Source organism: Lagenorhynchus albirostris, chromosome 2 (genome assembly GCF_949774975.1).
Source record: "Lagenorhynchus albirostris chromosome 2, mLagAlb1.1, whole genome shotgun sequence".
Lineage (NCBI taxonomy): Eukaryota > Metazoa > Chordata > Mammalia > Artiodactyla > Delphinidae > Lagenorhynchus > Lagenorhynchus albirostris.
Window position 1 is genome coordinate 174,499,619 of NC_083096.1, and position 17,630 is coordinate 174,517,248.

The following is a 17,630-nucleotide window of genomic DNA, read 5'->3' on the forward strand; positions in this document are numbered from 1 at the left end:
CCAAAAGAAAAAGACCTTTTTATATTCATCTGTATAAACATATCCGCTAAGGCAAACGCAATCCAGGGCCAAGGCTGCTGCACTGGGGTCAGTACCTCCTAATTCCTGCAGATTCTAAGGCCAAAAAAATAAAACCTCTGCAAGTCCAACTCTGCAAGTCCAACAGGAGTTTTGTAGACTCTTGGGGCATTTTACTAAAATAAAGAGTTACCGAGTTTAAAAAGCAGTGACGCTGTCACAACACACACTGAAAGTTGCATAACCGTGGCCTCAGCGGCCACGCGTTTGTTTGGACTGGAGGACGGGCACAGCTTCGCGACACAGCAATGGACACAGACGCACGTACACACAGACACGCACACACGTGAGCGAGCACATCGGGAGCCGCGTAGGGCCGGGCCGGTGGCACAGGCTTGGCCACGGCCCATCTGGGGATGGGCACGGGGAGGGCTGGGGTCCCCATGCTCCCTCAGGGGGTGGGTGTGACAGGACATGTCCCGTTGCTGGTGACAAGGCGGTGAACGTCACTTGGGGAAGGATGGCGTGAAAGAGCTGAGCCAGGCCCCCTGCTCCCCACAACCTGGTCCGTGCAAACCACTTAAAGCACTTCTTGGACGCCTCCCGGAGAATGGAGACGTGCTGGTTTCCTTCCCTATGAAGAGGCCAATCCCTCCTCCCCACCCTCTTCTCTCCAGAGACCCTCAGGCTGTTCAGGGCCAGGGAAAGCGGGGGGGGTGGGGGTGGAGGGGACCAGGGACTGGTGTTTCTGCCCTCAGAGCCTTCCCTGCCCACAATCCGTGGCATGGCCGGCAGAGTGTGGGCCCTTGAGGTAGATTGGCACAGCTGCCCCCTCACCCTGCCTGGCTGGGCCCCAGAGAGCTGGGGTCTCCTTGCCAGCATGGGGTGCCAGGAGCCTGGGTCCCTTCGCCAAGATAGAAGCCCCCCCCTTGATTCCAGCAGAGAGAGGAGGCAGGGCCAGAGGAACAGGTGCTGGTGATGGGGAGCCCGGGTGCCACCCATCAGCTCTATGGGGCCGGCCACGATTCTTGCCACCTGTCGCTCCCCCAGTCAGGGGGGGGCGCTCGAGGGCCCCAGGGGCAGTGCAGCCTGTGGGTTAAGGGCAGGTGGTCTCTGCGGGGGTAGAGGAGGAGGTGGAAAGGGAGAGGCACAGGGAGGAGTGTGTGTGCAGGCAGCCCACCGGCAGGGAGCGCCCTAGAGCCAGAAGCAGGAGCGGCTGCAGCAGGCAGTGGGCGGCCAGGAGGCGAGAGGTGCAGGACTGGCCAGGGAGGGCTGGGCCAGGCCGGGAGGCGGCTGGTGTCAGGGCCTCAGGGACAGCGGAAGGGAGCGGGGAGGGGCCGGGCCGCTCTGGGAGACCCCTCAGCCGGCTTGTTCACAGACACGTGTAGCTTTTTAGCATGGTCCCTTCAGACAGAGCCGAGGATCAGGCTTGGCCTGCGGTCTGCCGGCCCTCGCCACCCTCGCCCGCGGGACTGGGCGCCGGGGCCGGGGCCAAGCGGTGCGGCGCAGCCTCGCTACTTGAAGGTGGACTGCAGCTCCTTGAAGGCGGCCTTCCGCTGCTTCATCTCCTCCGCCTGCTTCTTCCTCTCCTCCTGCTCTGCCTTGATCTCCTCCTCGAAGCGGCTGGACACGTTCATGGCCTGGACCTGGGGTGGGGTCGGGGGGGAAGTGGCTCAGAGCTGGAGGGGCTCTCTCCGGGGTCTCTTCTGGTTCCGCTGTCCCCCTCCCCTATGCACACACAGCTCTGCCTCCCACTAGCCTGGTCCTGGGCCAGGTACTTCAGTCACCTCTCTGAGCCTCACTGCTTCCACTTACAGCCTGGCGCTCAGTAACTCCGACCTCATGGATACGTTGGGAGGATTGAAAGAGAGAAGACATATTCAGTAGCTGCTGCAGAGCACGGGTCCTAGAAATGTGAGCTTCCGAAGCTGCTATTCTTATCCTGTTCCCTGTCCTGGGAAGCCCAGATGCACACCTGGTCCCACTGATGAACCCGGAAACATCCCACCAACCCTAGAAGCCCAGAGGGAGGTGGGAGGAGGCCTTCAGAAGGAATGTTCTTAGCTAACATGGGGAGGGGGAGAAGCAAGAACAGGCAGGGGCCCCGGGGCCCGGGGAGGGCAGGATCCAGGAACCATACTTGTCCCCTGCATCTGAGCGTGTGCTGAAAGGGGAGGGTACTGTGCACCGCGGTGGCCTCTGGGGCCCATCATACTCCCTCCCGGCTGGGGCTGGCGGGGCTAGTGTCTCCCAGAGGCCCCGGGAGCCAGTGCTGTGTTTCTGGGCCTGCTTCCTGTCTCCCGGGCCCACTCTTTAAGGCCCAGTCCTTTGCGGGTAGTGGCTCCGGGTACAAGGCTGGGGCAGCTCAAAGGGGCCCCTGTCACCTCTTCAAGAGTACACACTCCTCCCTCACCCACCTCTGGGGCAGGGAGAGAAAGAGAAGCTGGAAAGGATCACAGGCTGGACGGGAGGGGACAGAAGCCAGGAGCGCCGTGGGCCCTGACCGACCCAGGAGGGGTGTCAGCTCCCCACCTCCTGTCTGCGGTCTCAGCAGGGACAGGAAGGGGACGTGCTGACCCTTGAGCTAACTCAGGGCCCTGGAGTACCCCGGCCACACCTGTCCTCACGTGGGGGTCAGGGCAACCCCAGCCTGGGTTCCACACCTCCTCCCATATTCCTTACCTTAGCCTCGAAGAAGCTCTTGGCCCCCTTGACGCCCTCGGTGGACACATCGATCTCGGAGAGGCGGGCCAGCACGTGCAGCCCGCTGTCTTCCTGCAGCTCCCCAGCCGCTGCCTTGCGGAAAATCAGGAGGAACTGCAGCAGGGAGAACAGAACACTGATGCTGTCAGGGAGAGAGGGAAAGGGGCCAGAGCCTGCCCACACCCGGGGCCAGTTGCAGGCCTCCCCGGAAAGGAGGTACTCACAGGCCTGGGAGCTGGAGGTCCGGGCTCTCCATCCTCCATGCTCTGTGTCCTGCACAGGCTGTCGCGTCCCTCCCTCTCTGGGCCTTGGTTTGCCCATCTGTACGATGGGAGGCTAGGTGACCTGTCTCCTGCCCCCCCCACCCCCAGGACTGGGGCTACTGCAGGCTGCTCTGCCCATGCTCAGCTCCCGTTAAAAGCCTCAACCTACCTCTTACCTTTGTTTCCCCTGTTCCCCAAACCAATCCGCTCTAACTTCCATTTACTGAGTCCTAAAGGTACATGGCTCTGCCCATTTTACAGAGCAAGGAAGGCTCAGGGGCAAGAAAAAACCTGCCCCAATCTCAGCACCAGAAAGCGATGGGGGCAGGATTTGAACCCGGGTCCGGACTCCAACCCATCATCGTGTGCTGCTCGCACCTTCCTCCCTGGACTCGGCTCCCCCAGGCGCCCCCCTCCCCCTCCTCTCGCCCTGCCTGTGCTTCCTGCCAGTTCCGAGGCCGGCCTGAGCCTTGACTCTCCAGAGGCCGCCTCTGGCCTTTAACCCTATGCTGCCCGGGGACCAGGGCCCTTGCTCTCTGGCCTTGAGCCTCTGCTTCCTCCTCCAGCAAACAGGCTCGTTCGTGGCTCCTGTCTCAGAGTGAGGCCTGAGTGAGATTCGGAGTGTGAGGTCACCCAGCTCAGTGCCCGGCTCCTCTCGGACCCGCAGTGCATGTCCCTCCCCCATCTGTCCCCTCTTCTCCTGAAGCACAGCATCCTGTTATTTCCTCTCTGAGCATCTCCCCCTCTACACGCCAGGACCCCCGGAGCACAGGGCCTTTCTCTGTACTGCCACAGCCCACACGGGGTCAGGTATACAGAAGTCACTCCAGCAGTGCTCACTGCGTGAAGGGACGCACGTGCCTCTGTCTCACTTAGGCATCTCAGAATCTCCCCAGGTACCTGCTCTAGGATCCACTGACACCTCACTCAGCCAACTATGAGCCACTCGACAGTGGCCGTTCACGGACAAAGTCGCTCAATGACAAAGAGGGGTTAGTTTCTCCCCACTCCCCGGTGTTGCCCCCCACGGGGAGTGGGGCTCACCTCTCGGAAGCTGAGCTTGCTGTCAAAGTCCTCATCCACCTCCTTGATCATGTTTTTCAGGCCCAGGTGGGTCTGGGGGGCTCCAAGTTTCTCCATCATAAGCTTTAGCTCCATCAGGTCAATGAAGCCATCCCGGCCGGCATCGTACCTGTGAGCGCAAAGAGAGAGGCCTAAGGACATCCTGCCACCTCATACCTGACCAGGGTGGTCATAAGCCAGAGTACAAGGAGCCTGGGGGCTCAAAAGGTGCCTCCCACCAACACGTCATCTTATCACAGCTGGAGAGGACCTCGGCCCAGGTGGACTCCCAATTTGAGGCCCAGCTACTGCTTGGTTACCTCTGATGATGGGGAGCTCACCACGTGACCTGGCAGCCTCCTACATGTTGAACAGTGCTAACTTTTGGCCAAATTTACCTGCTACACAAGGCAGCGGAAACCACAGCCCCTCTCTACTGAATGAGATGTGAACAAGCAGGGAGGGAGAATTTACAATACCATGGGGGTGAGGATTGTGACAGGAGGCCCTGAAGTTAGAACTCACTGAGCATCTCCAGGTACCTCCACAGGCACTCGAGGGACATCTTGGCTCCATCTCTCCCCCTCTCCCTGTTCCCACGCAGGAGGAAGCAGAAGGTACCACATGTCTCAGGGTAGGGCCAGAGGTCACAGGAGGGAGGGGCCCCTGCTAGTTTTCTGGAAGGTGGCCTGGGGTGTGTTCTGGGAACAAGTTGTGCAGGGTGCCTGCAGTGAGCGGCAGGGATCCAGCTGGGTGGCTGGAAAGACCTGGAACAGTGATTACGTGATGACCGTGCCTCTGTCCTGCACATTTCAGGTCTCTTTTTTCTACCACCAACAGCCTGGCAGAGAGAGGGACAGGGTGAGGGGCAGAGTCTAAACGTCTCGCTCGACTGGTTTCCTTGTGGTAAGAGCTTGGGTCAGAGCTGGGCTCCAGGCCCGTGCCCTGGCTGGGGAGGTGCTGCTTGTGCTGGGAGCACACAGCATGGCAGAAGTGGGTGCTGCTCCCACCGCCCAGCCAGGCCTCTTATCAGGCGAGCCAAGCAGCCGCCCTGCCTGTCTCCTGGTGGGCTGGGGAGAGTCATCTCAGCGCTGGCCACATGGGCCTTCTGAGCCTAAAGAAGCTTGTGCGGTCCCCGAGGCCTCAAGATGGCTGGGTGGCAGCGCTGGTGACAGCAATATGACATACAGGGGCTGAGTTCCAGAAACTTCCTGGAGACTTGGAGTTCCTACACAAACACACATCTCATTCCTGTGGCCTCTACAGGGCTTCCCAATTCCCTTCACCCATCTCTAATTACACATAAGCTTCACATGACTATGGACATCTGACAGCAACCACTTTTTGAAACCTATCTTTGTGCTGGGAAATTTCCATACTTTATTTTACTTAATCTTCATAATAACCTTCTTTTATAATGGAAGCTCAGAGAGGTTAAGTGGCCTGCCCAAGGTCACACAGCAGTGAAGGAAGGGGCTGGGCTTCTACCCCACGTCAGTAGGGCTCATAAACCTGCACATTTGCTGGGCCCCACCGCCCCCCCCCCCACCACTCATGTCCTGGGGTTGCCAGCAGGACAGAGACATCTGCCTGGAGCGCTGAGCAGAGCATTTGTGCAAGGGGTAAAAATAGTTCACGAGCAAGTGAGTCAGTGGTTGGAAGTGATGCAGCACCGGAAGATAGGTCTCTGGGAACCCTGCAGGGAACACAGGGTCCTGAGGCCTTTTTCCCCACCACGGGGTGAAAGGGTCCGGGGTGAGAGCAGTGGCCACAGCCGAGGCGGAAGCAGATGCGAGAGGATGTGGTGGAGGGCTGTGGGACTCGGGAGGGTCAGGGAGGCCAACGATCCCGTGGTCCAGGCTCCGCTTAGAGCTGGAGGGGCCCTGTGCGGGCGCGCGGAGCCCCGCCCCCTTCCATCTTTGGAGCCTGTCTGCCAGTGGTAAGGGGCTGGGTGGCTGCTGAATGAGCCTTAGCGACCGGTACTGGAGCAGCCCTGGAGCCTGGCCAGGCGAGGGAGTCAGTCTTTCCCGGGGCAAGTCACGTGGATGCCCCTCCTCAGCGTCCCTGTGGAAGACAAAGCCCCCGCCCCTTTCTGAACTCGGGCTCCAGTGATGACATGTCAGGGCTGGAGCAGACTGCTTGGGCTCCAGGAGACAAGGCAGAGAACCCCCGGTATGATGGGACTCTTCCGGAAGGTCACTGCGAGGACTGGGTACGTTCACACGTGACAAGCACTTCACACAGCGCTGGCTCCAGAAACTGCAGCTACCAGCACTATCACGAGACTTTGTTACTTTTATGAAGCTCCTACTATGTGCCAGGCATTTTTCTCTGCGCTCAGCAATCCTGGGGGGTCAGAGTTATGTCCCCATGTGACTGATTAGGGGACAGGGGCTGGAGAGGTTTGGGCACTGGCCAAGGGTTCAGACGCCCCCCCCCCCCCGTGATGCCCACACTCTACTCTCTCCACCGCCCCACCTGCCTCCCTTGAACCTCAGCTTTATTTACTGCTCAAGGGTTACTCCTGCAGCCAGGGGTGGCTCAGTTTCAGAGGAAGTGCAGATAAAGTGTCCAAACTTGGACAGAAACTTGGGCTCTGGATCTCGGTCTCTGGCAGCTCCCAGGCCTGGCTGGGCTGCAGCTCAAACCGCGGCGTGAACCGCTGCCTGTGTCAATCAAGCATCAATCAATGACTGCTTCCGGGCTCCTGCCCCCAGGGGGACAATGCAGGGGCTGGCCACACTGGAGGGGGTTGTTCCCACAAGGCCCCCGGGGGAGTGGACATCTACCATGTGCCCTGGGCCGTGACGTGGGTGGGCTCTGGGTCATTGGATCAGCCAGGTTCCTGGGTAAACCCTGGAGGTTTGTGCTCACAGCAGCTCTGCTGAGACTAACCCCAGCTCTGCCACCTGCTGGCTAGGTGACGCTGCTCAAGTCACATGACCCTATGAACCATTGACATCATGGAGATCAGACCCATCCCAGGCTTGCGGCAAGAGTTAAGAGATGATCCGCCCAGATTCTTAGCACAGAGGCTGGCCCACAATAAGTACTTAATCATTACACGCTAACTACAGTACTACTACTGCTAAATTATTATTATTGGTAACATCTACCTCTGGGATTTGAGATAAAGGAGATTGTGGATGTAAAATGCCTAGTACACGGTATGTGCTTAAACCCTGCAGTTTCTTTAGAATAGGGGCTATTGAGAACTTTTGTGCGCCAGATACTGGTTAAGCGCTTTGCACATACAATATAAAAATGGTGTGGATAGTGAGAATAATAATGGTAAAAAATACAATTTCTCCCTCAGGCACCAGTCCTGATGGTGCATGGCGGGGAGGAAATGCTTGTTGTAGACTGGCCTGGAGGCAGCGGGTGGACACGATGACCCAGAGGTCCCTCCAGCATCTTCTCTGAAGGTCCCACTACTTCCCTCCCCCACCCCCATTAGGCCTGATTCAAGGACCCCGCCCCTTGGGGAGGTGAAGAGACAGCCGGACAGAATCTTTTGCTCTCTCGCTGGGCAGAGAGAGAGAGAAGCCTCGGTCCTGGATTACTCTCTTGTTCCTCCTCTGACAGGGAGGGAAGTGACAAAGGGGGAGACTGCCTCTGTGCCACCAGCAGGAGGACCACTGGCAACCCAGGAGAGAATGGTGTTCTAAGATGCTTGGAAACAGCCATCTATCTCTGACTGGGGAGAGCCTCTCTTCCCTCAGCCCTCTCCCTGAGCCGCAGCTGAGGCTGCAGGTGGCTCAGAGGATCCAGGAAAAGAGCCCGTACCCAAGATCCGCCGGGATGCCTGGTCTACCCCCTTCATGTCATGTAGGGAACTTGGGGCCCAGAGTGGGTAGCAAGCAGCCCAAGGTCACACAGCTGGAGAAAAGCAAGATTCCCAAAGTTGTAAGCTTTCCTCCCTGCCTGCCTGCTTTCTTCTTGGGAAGGCGGTCCCATGGAGGGCCCCAGATTCTCAAGCCTGCAGGGCTGGGGGAGACTGGGCTGAGAGGAGAGGCTTGGGCCCTGCCTGGGAGGGCCAGTTCCATCTGGCAGGACTGACAACAAAGCTCCTGGGCTGGGAGCTGAGCACTTTTCTCCAGCACTGGAGGGAGGCGGCTGCACCTGGTGCTGTGCCCACATGCCTAACCACCACCCCTCTGAGCCTCCCCCTGAATAGCTCTCGACGGGGAGGGCTCAGCAGCTGCCGCCCCAGATGCTGGTGACGAAATCCCCTCCCATCCGCCCTTGCACGTGGAGCAGCGGCCACCACCCAGGCAGACTTTGCCCCTTTGGGCTGCAGGTCCCATCCGGCTGATGGCTCCTCCTCCCCCGGTTCTGATAACCCGGAGATACGGGGGTGAGAGCAGTGGCCGGCTCCTACAGCGTGCAGGGCTTGCCCTCATTTCATAACAATATTATCATTAGTGGCTGCTCTTGGCTGGGCACTTACTATGTGCCAGGCACTGTGCCAAGTGTTTCGTATCAGATCCTCACAGGAACTCCATGAAGCAGGCATAAATATCCCCATACTACAGACGAGGAGACTGAGGCTCAGGGAGAAAGTGACTTGGCCAAGACCACAGCTGACGAGGGCACATCTGGGATCAGAACCCTGACCTGATGAAAAACATGTGCTTTTAACTACTATGCTGCGTCTTGATGCCTACAGACCCTGCACCAAAGAAACTCAGGCTGGGAAGGATACTGGAGGCCACCTCATTTAGCCATTCATGAGGGTCAGATACACAGTGCAGTTTTCCTGCTTGGCATCTTGAATGCCTCTAAGGACGGGAAGCTCACTGCTTACCTAAAGCAGCACATTCTGGCTCTGGAACTATTAGGAAGTTTCTCCTCACGCACGACCCTCCCCACCCACCAGCTGTGCTGTACAGTCTGAGAGCAGAGTGAGGAGTCATCACAGCTGCTGCACAAGGGGAGGGTGGGAACAGTTGACCTGGGAGCATAGGGGACCCCAATTCTCTCCCTTCTAGTTCCCATCCCAGGCCTTTGCTCATGGCCCCTCTGCCCATGGGGGTCCCAAGGAGGACAGACAGCTGGAGAGAGTGGTGTTTATGGACCACTGAGCCCCCAGGCCCACCTGGCTTTGTTCTCAGCATTCACAGACCCGGTCTTCCTCCATCCTATCTGGGGAGGCCCCAGAGGCTCCTAGGCCTCTACTCTTTGACCTGCAAAATGGGAAGGCAGGTTGCTTGGGGCAGGAAAGTTCTGGACAACAGGGACATTTTGGCCTTGCTAGCTGTTACAGGCAGGTTGGCTTGGCCCGCCTCCCGGTGCAGGTGGACGCCCACAGGCTCGGTGATGACGGCCGGCAGTGCCCATCCGTTCCTGCACTCGCCCACCCCCAGACTGCCTGACTCATGGGGGGAAAGCCCAGCCTCTCACCACTTCCTCCAGTCCTATCTGCGGACTCTGACACTTGATCTGTTGCCCTGTGTCAGCCAAGGAGAGGGTGTGTGAGTGCATACGGGTGAGTGTGTGGCTGGGGGGTGCTCACGCCTCCTCCACGGCTTTCCGATAAGTCCAAGGATCAAGTGGGGGCCCCCAAGGCTGATGGCAATTGCTGGGCGCTGTCAGGACTTGGGGGCGTCCTAACCTCAAGTTCGAGCACCTAATGCTGAGCCCACCCTGGGAGGGCAGCTCCCTCCACATGTAGTTTCAGCAGTGGGTCTCCCCCCCACCCCGGGCTCTCCCCTGTGCCGCCTCCTTCCCTGCCTGCCCCTAATAATAATAATTATTATAAAAGTGATTGCAAAGAACATTTACTGAATGTCTAATATAACCCAGTGTTTACTATTTAACTTAATCTTTCCTCTTGTTTTCCCCTCACTGCCCAGACTAAGTAACGTGGCAGGGAGACAGCTATGGTGGCCCAGTGCTTCTTAAACCGTAATGCGCACACCCGGTGAGCCTTGTTAAAATGCAGATTCTGGGCTTCCCTGGTGGCGCAGTGGTTGAGAGCCCACCTGCTGATGCAGGGGACACGGGTTCTTGCCCCGGTCCGGGAGGATCCCACATGCCGCGGAGTGGCTGGGCCCGTGAGCCATGGCCGCTGAGCCTGCGCGTCCGGAGCCTGTGCTCCGCAACGGGAGAGGCCACAACAGTGAGAGGCCCGCGTACCGGGGCGAGGGGGGGGGGGAAGCAGATTCTGACCCAGTAGGCCTGGGGTGGAGCCTGAGCCTCTGAGCTTTCTAACAAGCTCCTGGCGGACACTGACGCTGCTCTCTTCGGGTCCCATGGGAGAAAGGGACGTGGGAGTCAGAAGGACCCTCGTTCAAATCCTGTCTCCACTCCTCAAGTCATGGAACCCTCTCTGAGACCCGGTCTTCTTATCTATGAAAGGGGTGATGATCATCTTCCAGGATGCCGAGACAGGATTAAACAAGAGGCAAAGTGCCTGCAATGGAGACGCCACAGAGGCCCTCTGTCTGCACACAGCTCAGGCGTCCCTGGGCCCGGCTCCGTCAGGCTGCACCTTTCTGGCCCGGAACCCTCGCTTCTCTAGAGACCTTGAAAAGCAGAAGTCTGCCGAGGAGCAGGCTGCTGGGCAGTCAGAGGGAACTCGGCTTGTGGAGGATGTGGGGACTGTCCCTGCTGAGGCCACAGGGCGACTCTGCTCCTGGCTGGGCTGGCCCTGCAGAAAGGGCCCTAGGCAGCAGGGCTGGGTCTCCTACAGCCGAAACCAGGCCCAGAACCCAGAGGCACAGAGGAGAGAAGGCAGGAAGGTGCAAACCAAAAGGGAACCGTAAGTCCCTGGGGGGACGGAAAGGAGAGGTGACTCAGAATCAGAAGGGAAGTAGGAGAGCAGAGGACAGGCCTGAGGCCAGGAAATCCTCCCTCCCCAGGGGTGTGGGGCTTCTCCCCAGAAAGGCAAGCTCCTGGCTGCTGCAGGGGGAAGGACCCAACCTCTGAACCCCCAGAGGACCTCCCCCCTCACCCCCTCACCCCCCGCCTAGGCTCTGGGACTCCTCCTTTCCCATAAACGCAGCCCTCACTTGGCCTCGGGAGCTCCCAGTAGGCAGACCTGGTTCTAATCCTGGCCCTGCCACTTATTATAACCTTGAGCCTTGCTTTCCTCATCTGGCAAATGGGGATAATGACAGCACCCACCTCCCTGGGCTGGTGTGAGGATGAAGTTCAGTTCCTGAAATAACACACCAGGCTCCATTGGGCCTGGCGGTCCCATTTAACAAGGAGAGGGTGTGGCGGCTGGGGGCTGGCTGTGGAGGGCCGGCGGCACGGCATCCCTCAGGAGAACTTCAGTCCTCGTCATAGAAATAAAGAAATGGAACCTGCCGTTTCCAGCCCGGTGGGCCCATCCTCTCTATCCCCCCAAAGACCCACCCCTCTATGCCACTGCTCTCCGTGAGACTTTAAGCTTCTTGAGGGCAGGAACTCTATTTTTCCCTTAATTCTCTGGACCTTGCACACAGAAACTTAATAAAATATGATCAAAGGAATGGACTTTAAGCTTTTCAAAATCATCATCTATGTTTTTAATAGCCCACAGACCAGACACAATGGTGGGCTCTCTACAAAGGCTCAGGACTTTTTTTTTTTTTTGGCCGCACGGTCAGGCGTGTCGGTTCCCCGACCGGGGATTGAACGTGGGCCCTTGGCAGTGAAAGGGCGGTGTCCTAACCACTGGACCTCCAGGGAATTCCCTAGGACTTTTTAAAACTTAATCCTCAGGACTTTACCAGGCAGGTTCTTTAGCCCCAGGGGAAACAGGCGCTGAGAAGCAGAGCACCCTGTCCGGGCGGTGGCAGACGGGCGCTGGAGTCCTAGTTTTGTGTCATCCCAGGGCTGCTGTCTGCGCTGCCCTTTTTTCTGCCACCTGCCTTCCACGTAGTTAAGTGATAATGAATTCGGTTTCCCATTTTTGTTATTTATCAAAGCCATATGTAGCCGTCAATGAAAGTGTCGGTTCAGCAGGAGGGAAAGAAGGTTCTCATGCTGGGTCCCCGTCACTCCGGCCCAAAGCAAGAGGGTTGTTGCCAGTCTGGCGGGCCGGGCAGCTCCATGGGGGTAGGTAGAGTCAGCCAGTGGCTTCTGTGGAGGAATCTCCGTGCTAGGCGCCACCACCAGGGCTGGGGATGGTGGCGACAGGAACCTCGAAAGTATTTATTTTGTGCCAGGCACTTCGTCACAAACTTGTGAGGTGGGTTCTGTTATTCTCCCTGTTCCAGGGTGAGGAACCGGGGCTCAGAAGGGTTTACGTGCCTTGCCCCAGGGCCCAAGGCTGGGATTCCAACCCAGGGCGGCTGACTCTAAAGGCCCTGCCCTTAACCACTGCACCAGACAGCCCTCCAGGAAGGACGAGGCGGTGGTGCTGCTGTGAGCTGCAGGAGCCTAGGGCGACACCAGGGAGGCGTAGCAGGTGGAGAGGAGGGGAGGGCAAGGTGGGAAGGAGAGAGGGAAGCCCCCCTCTTCTCTGACGCAAGGGGTCATGAGATGAAGTGGCTGGGGACGAGGCTGGGCAGGGCAGGGAACTAGGACATCTTCCTCGGATTCCACGGCAGGTTCAGAATTACATGGCTGCCTTCCTCCCTGGCAGGTCTCGGCTTACATCACCCTGCAGAGCCCCACGCAGGCTGTTGCCAGGCCAGAGGTGGCTGCCCCTTGCCTGGAGGGTTCCAGAGCAGCCCTGGATGGATGGGCAGGCAGAGGAGGGCAGAGGGTCGGATTAGAGGTGAGGGGTGCAGCCTGAGGCTGCAAGAGGAGGAAGGACTGAGAGTCCAGGTGCCTCCAGGTGCCTGGCACCTTGCCAGAGCTCTGCGTGCATCACCTCCCCCCGCCCCACCTCGAGAAGCAGGGACCGCTTTTCCCACTGTATAGATAAGGATGCTCTGGTTCAGCCACTGAAAACCTCCCCAGGAATGTCACTACACCTTCCTGGGCCTCAGTTTCCTCTTCTGTAAAATGGGGGAGAAGCATTGGTGACAACGCCGGAGGTCTCTCCCAGATGGAAACTACCAGCAGCGTGAGGTCAGCGATGACGGAAAGCCCGTCTACCTTCCCTCTGCCCCCTCTCTTCTCCCTCCATCTCCATCCTTAGGAAGTATCTGCTGATGATCACTGAATGGATGAACTGGAAGACCCTGGAAGGCAGTTCTGCCATCCGGGAGGGTTCCGGACGACTCAGAACTAAGGAAGTCATTGGTGAATCACCTTTGGGAATCATCAGATACATCATGCTCCTTTCACAGATGGGAAGACTGAGGCCCAGAGGGGGCAGGCAGACTAGGTAACTGAGTGGCAGAGCCAGGACAAAGCCCCACTTCCTAGCTCCTGGCCTCCAAGACAAGTCCAGCTCCCAGCTCCCTCTGCCCTCTCCCATCTCCTGCACTCTCTCTGGGGGATGGATTCCCAGGGGGGCCAGGCTCCCCTCCCCTCTGCCATGGGAGCTGCAGATCAGGGTGGAAGTGTCCCAGCAGAGCCCTGGCTGTGATCCTTGGGCCCTGCTTGGACCCAGGAGGCTGCAGCACCTCTTGGACAGCAGAAGCAGAACGCGAGTTTTGTCTTCCATGAGAGCCCGTCTGTTGGCTGTTCACAGGCAGGACTCGGCTGGGCTGGGCTCGGCTGGCACAGTGAAGCCTTGTTTCCTTGAATACAAAATGTGCAGCCTTCCATCCACGCCAGGGCCCCCGGCGGGTGGTACTTCCTTCCCTAGAATCTCCCTGACCCCTTCCTGCCCCCCTCACCCCTGCCAGTACCTCATCAGGCAGTAGTGGTGCCAAGAGGGGGCTTCCAGGGGTTCAGCTCCCCTCAATTTTCAACAAAGTACCCCTCGTCAAACTAACAGCCAACAGCCTCTGTAAAAAGTGAGCTCGCGCTGCAAATGCAGCTTCACGACCATTCCCCTAGTCACGCGTCCCTTCCAACCAAGCTGCAGCCTCCCAGGTCCCTGCTCATTCAGCATGTCTGGGTTCTCCAAACAGCTCCTTCTTGTTTTTGGCGGGCGTAGAGGGGATGAAGCCTAAGAGAATGACTCTGGTGGTGGGTCCACGTGGGAGAAACTCAGCCATGCACACGGAAGCGGGTGTTGGCGGGGTGTGTTTCCCCGCGTGGAGGCAGACGTCTGTGACGGGAAACCCAGGAGGGAAGAACATGGGTTTTGGAGTCACAGACCTGGGTTTAGATTATGACTCCATCATTTTTTGAGCTGTGTATTCTTGGCAAGTTACCTAACCGCTCTGTGCCCAGACTGTCCAACTGCGGCATGGTGGTGACGACAGTTCTATGTCATGGGGCTGCTGGGAGGAACGGAGAAGCTCCTTAGTCCTGCGGCACTGATGGTGGCCGCATTTGAATAATCTCCCTCGTACTTCATGGGCGGCGGGGGGGGGGGGGGGGGGGGGGGGGGGCAGGGGGCGGGGCAGAGTCTATAAGGAAGTTCTGACTGCCTTCTATTGAGGCTGCGATCCTGGAACTCCTGCTCTCCTGATAGGGCCAGTCTTTTATCAGGAAGAAACTTGAGAAGAACTCCCAGACAAGACCCTGGAGCCAAAGAAGTAGGCTCCTCAAGGCCCAGGGGTCTCCATGCAGAGGCCTGGAGTGGGGTTAAGGACTCAGTTCCACCCCAGGCTGACCCTCGGAAAAACATGGGGCTCCCAGCCATCCAGGTCTGAGAACCAAAAACCTCTTCTGCATTGGGGCCAAATGCAGAAGCAGGGCCACAGCAAGCAGTGAGGAGTGGGAAAGAGCCTTTCTCAAGCTGGGGGGTTGCAAAACCCTCCCCCCGCCACCCCGGGCTTCCTGCTTACGGTCCGAGCACACTGCCCCAGCCAAGGTGGGGTCAGCGCCCCTTCCTCTCGACCTTGGGCTGCCAGACCTCCTGACTCCCTCACCTGAGACTTGGCCTCAGGACGGTTCTACCTTTTGGATCCACTTCCAGATCTACTCCAGATCACACCCCTGGGCTGTTTTCCCCTCCAGCCAGGGGCAGGGGGGATGGTCAACAGGAGGTGGGCAGGGAAGAATACCAAAGGGAGGGGGGCTGAGTACCTTCACCCCCGCCCCAGGCCCCCCTCACTGCTCGGGGTGGGGCAGCGTGGCTGACCATCTCAATCCCAACTGGGTGAATGCAGTGATGGACCGGAAGGGGACCTGGAAGCCTTTCTCTCTAGTCATTTCACAGAGATTTAAAGTTTTTTTTGTTGGGGGAGGGGGAAGCCCAGAGGCCTGGAAGGACCTGCCCAACCTGCTGAGGGCATGGGGTATGGAATTTAAGGATGGAGTAAAGGTAGAGGTGAGAGCTACCAGCCAAGTCAGATGGGAAGGTGTGGGGTGTCAGGGACCCTGTGTGGGGAGGGAAGGGGGCACGCGGTGGAGGAAGGGAGGCAAGGAGAGATGGGGCCTTTCTGACAGAAAACAGGGGGAAGTGACTGCAAAGCTGCTGGGTGTCGCGGGGTGACGAGGGTAAGAGGAGGGAGGGACGGTCTGCGGAGGGAGGCGGGGACTCGGCCCTGCAGGGACGTGGCTGCGGGTGTGTGTGTGTGTACATACCTGCCGAGTCAGGGGCAGGGAGGAAGCGGTCCCTCCCTGGGGAGATCACCTGAGGGTCAAGGGCTGGGGTCCTGGCTAACGGAGTGGATGAGGGCAGAGGTGGGAGGGGCCGAAGGGTCTTTGACAGTTTGCTGGCAGATGCTGAATAAGTGGAGGGGACGCGGGGGAGGGGTCTCGGCCCAGAACCCACGTTGAGAGGGATCTGAGATAAGCAGAGTAAATGAAAGGACCCCAGTAAAAGGAATGGTCACCTTTGTTGAGGCCCTGGAGGGTGGGGTGTGTGTTTTAGACCCGCGTTTGGTGGGGGGGGCGGTTGGGAATTCAAGTAGCTGAGGAGGGGGAGAGGGGGCCACGGGGTCCTCAATCTCGGTGTGCGCGCGTGTGGAGAAGCATCACTAACAAGGCCAGAGAACCGGACCCTCCAGACCCCTGTGCTTATCTAGAAGGAGCCGCGGGGTCCCCCACTCCGCGTGCGCGCGTGCGGTGTGTCGGGGGCAGCGTCACGGTGAGGAGGGGTCGCGTGCCAGGGGCCGCGGGTCCCCAGACCCATATGCGTGGTAGGGAGGAGGTCCCGAAGCCTCGTGATTATCTGGAAGGGGCCAGGGGTCCCCGCCCCTGGTGTGTCAGGGATAGGGGAGCTCGGCTGGCCGCATGGGTCCCGGGACGGCGCGGGGTCCAGGGTTCGGGGGCTCGGGAGCCGAGGCCGGCTCTCGGGGTGGGTGGGGAACCGTATCGGGCGGGCACTCACTGCTTGAACATCTTCTCCATGTCCTTGATCTGCTTCCTGGAGAACTCCTTGAACTCGGTGTAGGGGTTGAAGATGCGGCGGCTGGGCGACTGGGGCTCGCCGATGCCCTGGTTGAGGTCGGCGCGCCGCAGCAGCTTGGCGCTCAGCTCTTCGTCCGCGCTGCCCAGCGCCTCGGCCGCCTCGTCGGGTGCCCCCGCCGCCGCCGCCGCCGCCCCGTTCAGCCCGGGCTGCTCCGGGGCCTCGACGCCGCCCTCGCCCTCCATCTGCAGTCGCCGGCTCAGCTTGTTGGCCAGCTCGTCCGTGGCCATGGTGGCCCGCGCGGCGCTCGCCCCCGGACCCTGCTAGTCGCGCGCCCGCGCCGCCTCTGGCCGCGCTCTTCCTCTTCCTGACACTCCCCAGAGCCAGGCACCGCCCCCGAAGGTGGGACTTACGCCCCTCGCTGGGCCCGCCCGCTCCCGCCCCGGCTCCCGGCCTTGCGCAGCCCGCCCCGCGCGGTCTCGGGCTCCGGCTTGAGCTCCGCGACTAGAGTGTACCGGGGGCGCTGGGCCCGCCACCATCCTCCCCCGTAAGGTTGGGGGGGCTCCCGTAGAACCCATCCCCCCTCTCCTCCTCACTGTGCCGGCTGAACGGGAGAGGTCGGGCTGGGGGCCGGGGACCGAGGCGGGAAGGACGAGGGGGTCCTTCCCTGCAGTTTGGGTGTGGGTCTGGGGCGCAGGGGGGCGCCGCCCCCAACCCCTTCTCTGGAATCCCCACGCCGTGGAGTCGTAATCCCATGGCGGTGTGACACCCTGTCGGTTGCTATGGAGACGACTCAATGTTACACACTGTCGCTTTCGATGAGGGTTGCAGAGGTAATGAAGAAGGTGTACCCGGTGAGCAGGAACCCCCGTTTAGACGTAACCGCAGGTGGAGCTGCTGCATCTTTTGGAGAGGGATGGATCAGCAGCTGCGAGGGATATGGCCCTGGGCCTCAGCCCTGAGAGGTCTTCGCAGATAGCGGGAGAGCGAGAGGGAGAAGAGCCTTGCTCTCTCCCTGTGGGCCAGCACATCACATGAATGACTTGGCAGAATAGCTGCTGGGCCACGTGGTCGTCTGAGACTTAATTTTAGGGGAACTGACAGGGAGATCTTGATATTGCCATTTCAGTGGGGACCCCAGAGAAGAGATGTCCTCTTCAAAGGCTCAAGGGATGGGGTGTCAGGAAGGGACCAGAGAGAATTTCTCTCTGTGGTCTGGTCTGTCACCTTAAAACTGCAAAGCTGTGGACCTCCAGCAGCGGAACCACTGCGGGGGAGGAGTGGGGCTGGTT

General features: G+C 59.4%; 1 protein-coding gene across 2 annotated transcripts; it reads right to left on the reverse strand.

The window, feature by feature from the left end:
* EFHD2 (EF-hand domain family member D2) lies at nt 1-16,692 on the reverse strand. Of its 2 annotated transcripts, XM_060141376.1 has the most exons (5): nt 16,321-16,692; nt 4,029-4,176; nt 2,701-2,835; nt 1,806-1,857; nt 1-1,664 (listed from the first exon to the last, which is right to left on the reverse strand). In XM_060141376.1, the coding sequence occupies exons 1-5, from the start codon at nt 16,626-16,628 to the stop codon at nt 1,411-1,413; spliced, it is 897 nt and encodes a 298-aa protein (XP_059997359.1). In that variant the 5' UTR covers nt 16,629-16,692; the 3' UTR covers nt 1-1,410. The 2 variants fall into 2 exon arrangements, with proteins under 2 accessions (XP_059997359.1, XP_059997360.1); XM_060141377.1 differs by lacking the exon at nt 1,806-1,857.
* Between the last annotated feature and the right edge of the window lie 938 nt (nt 16,693-17,630).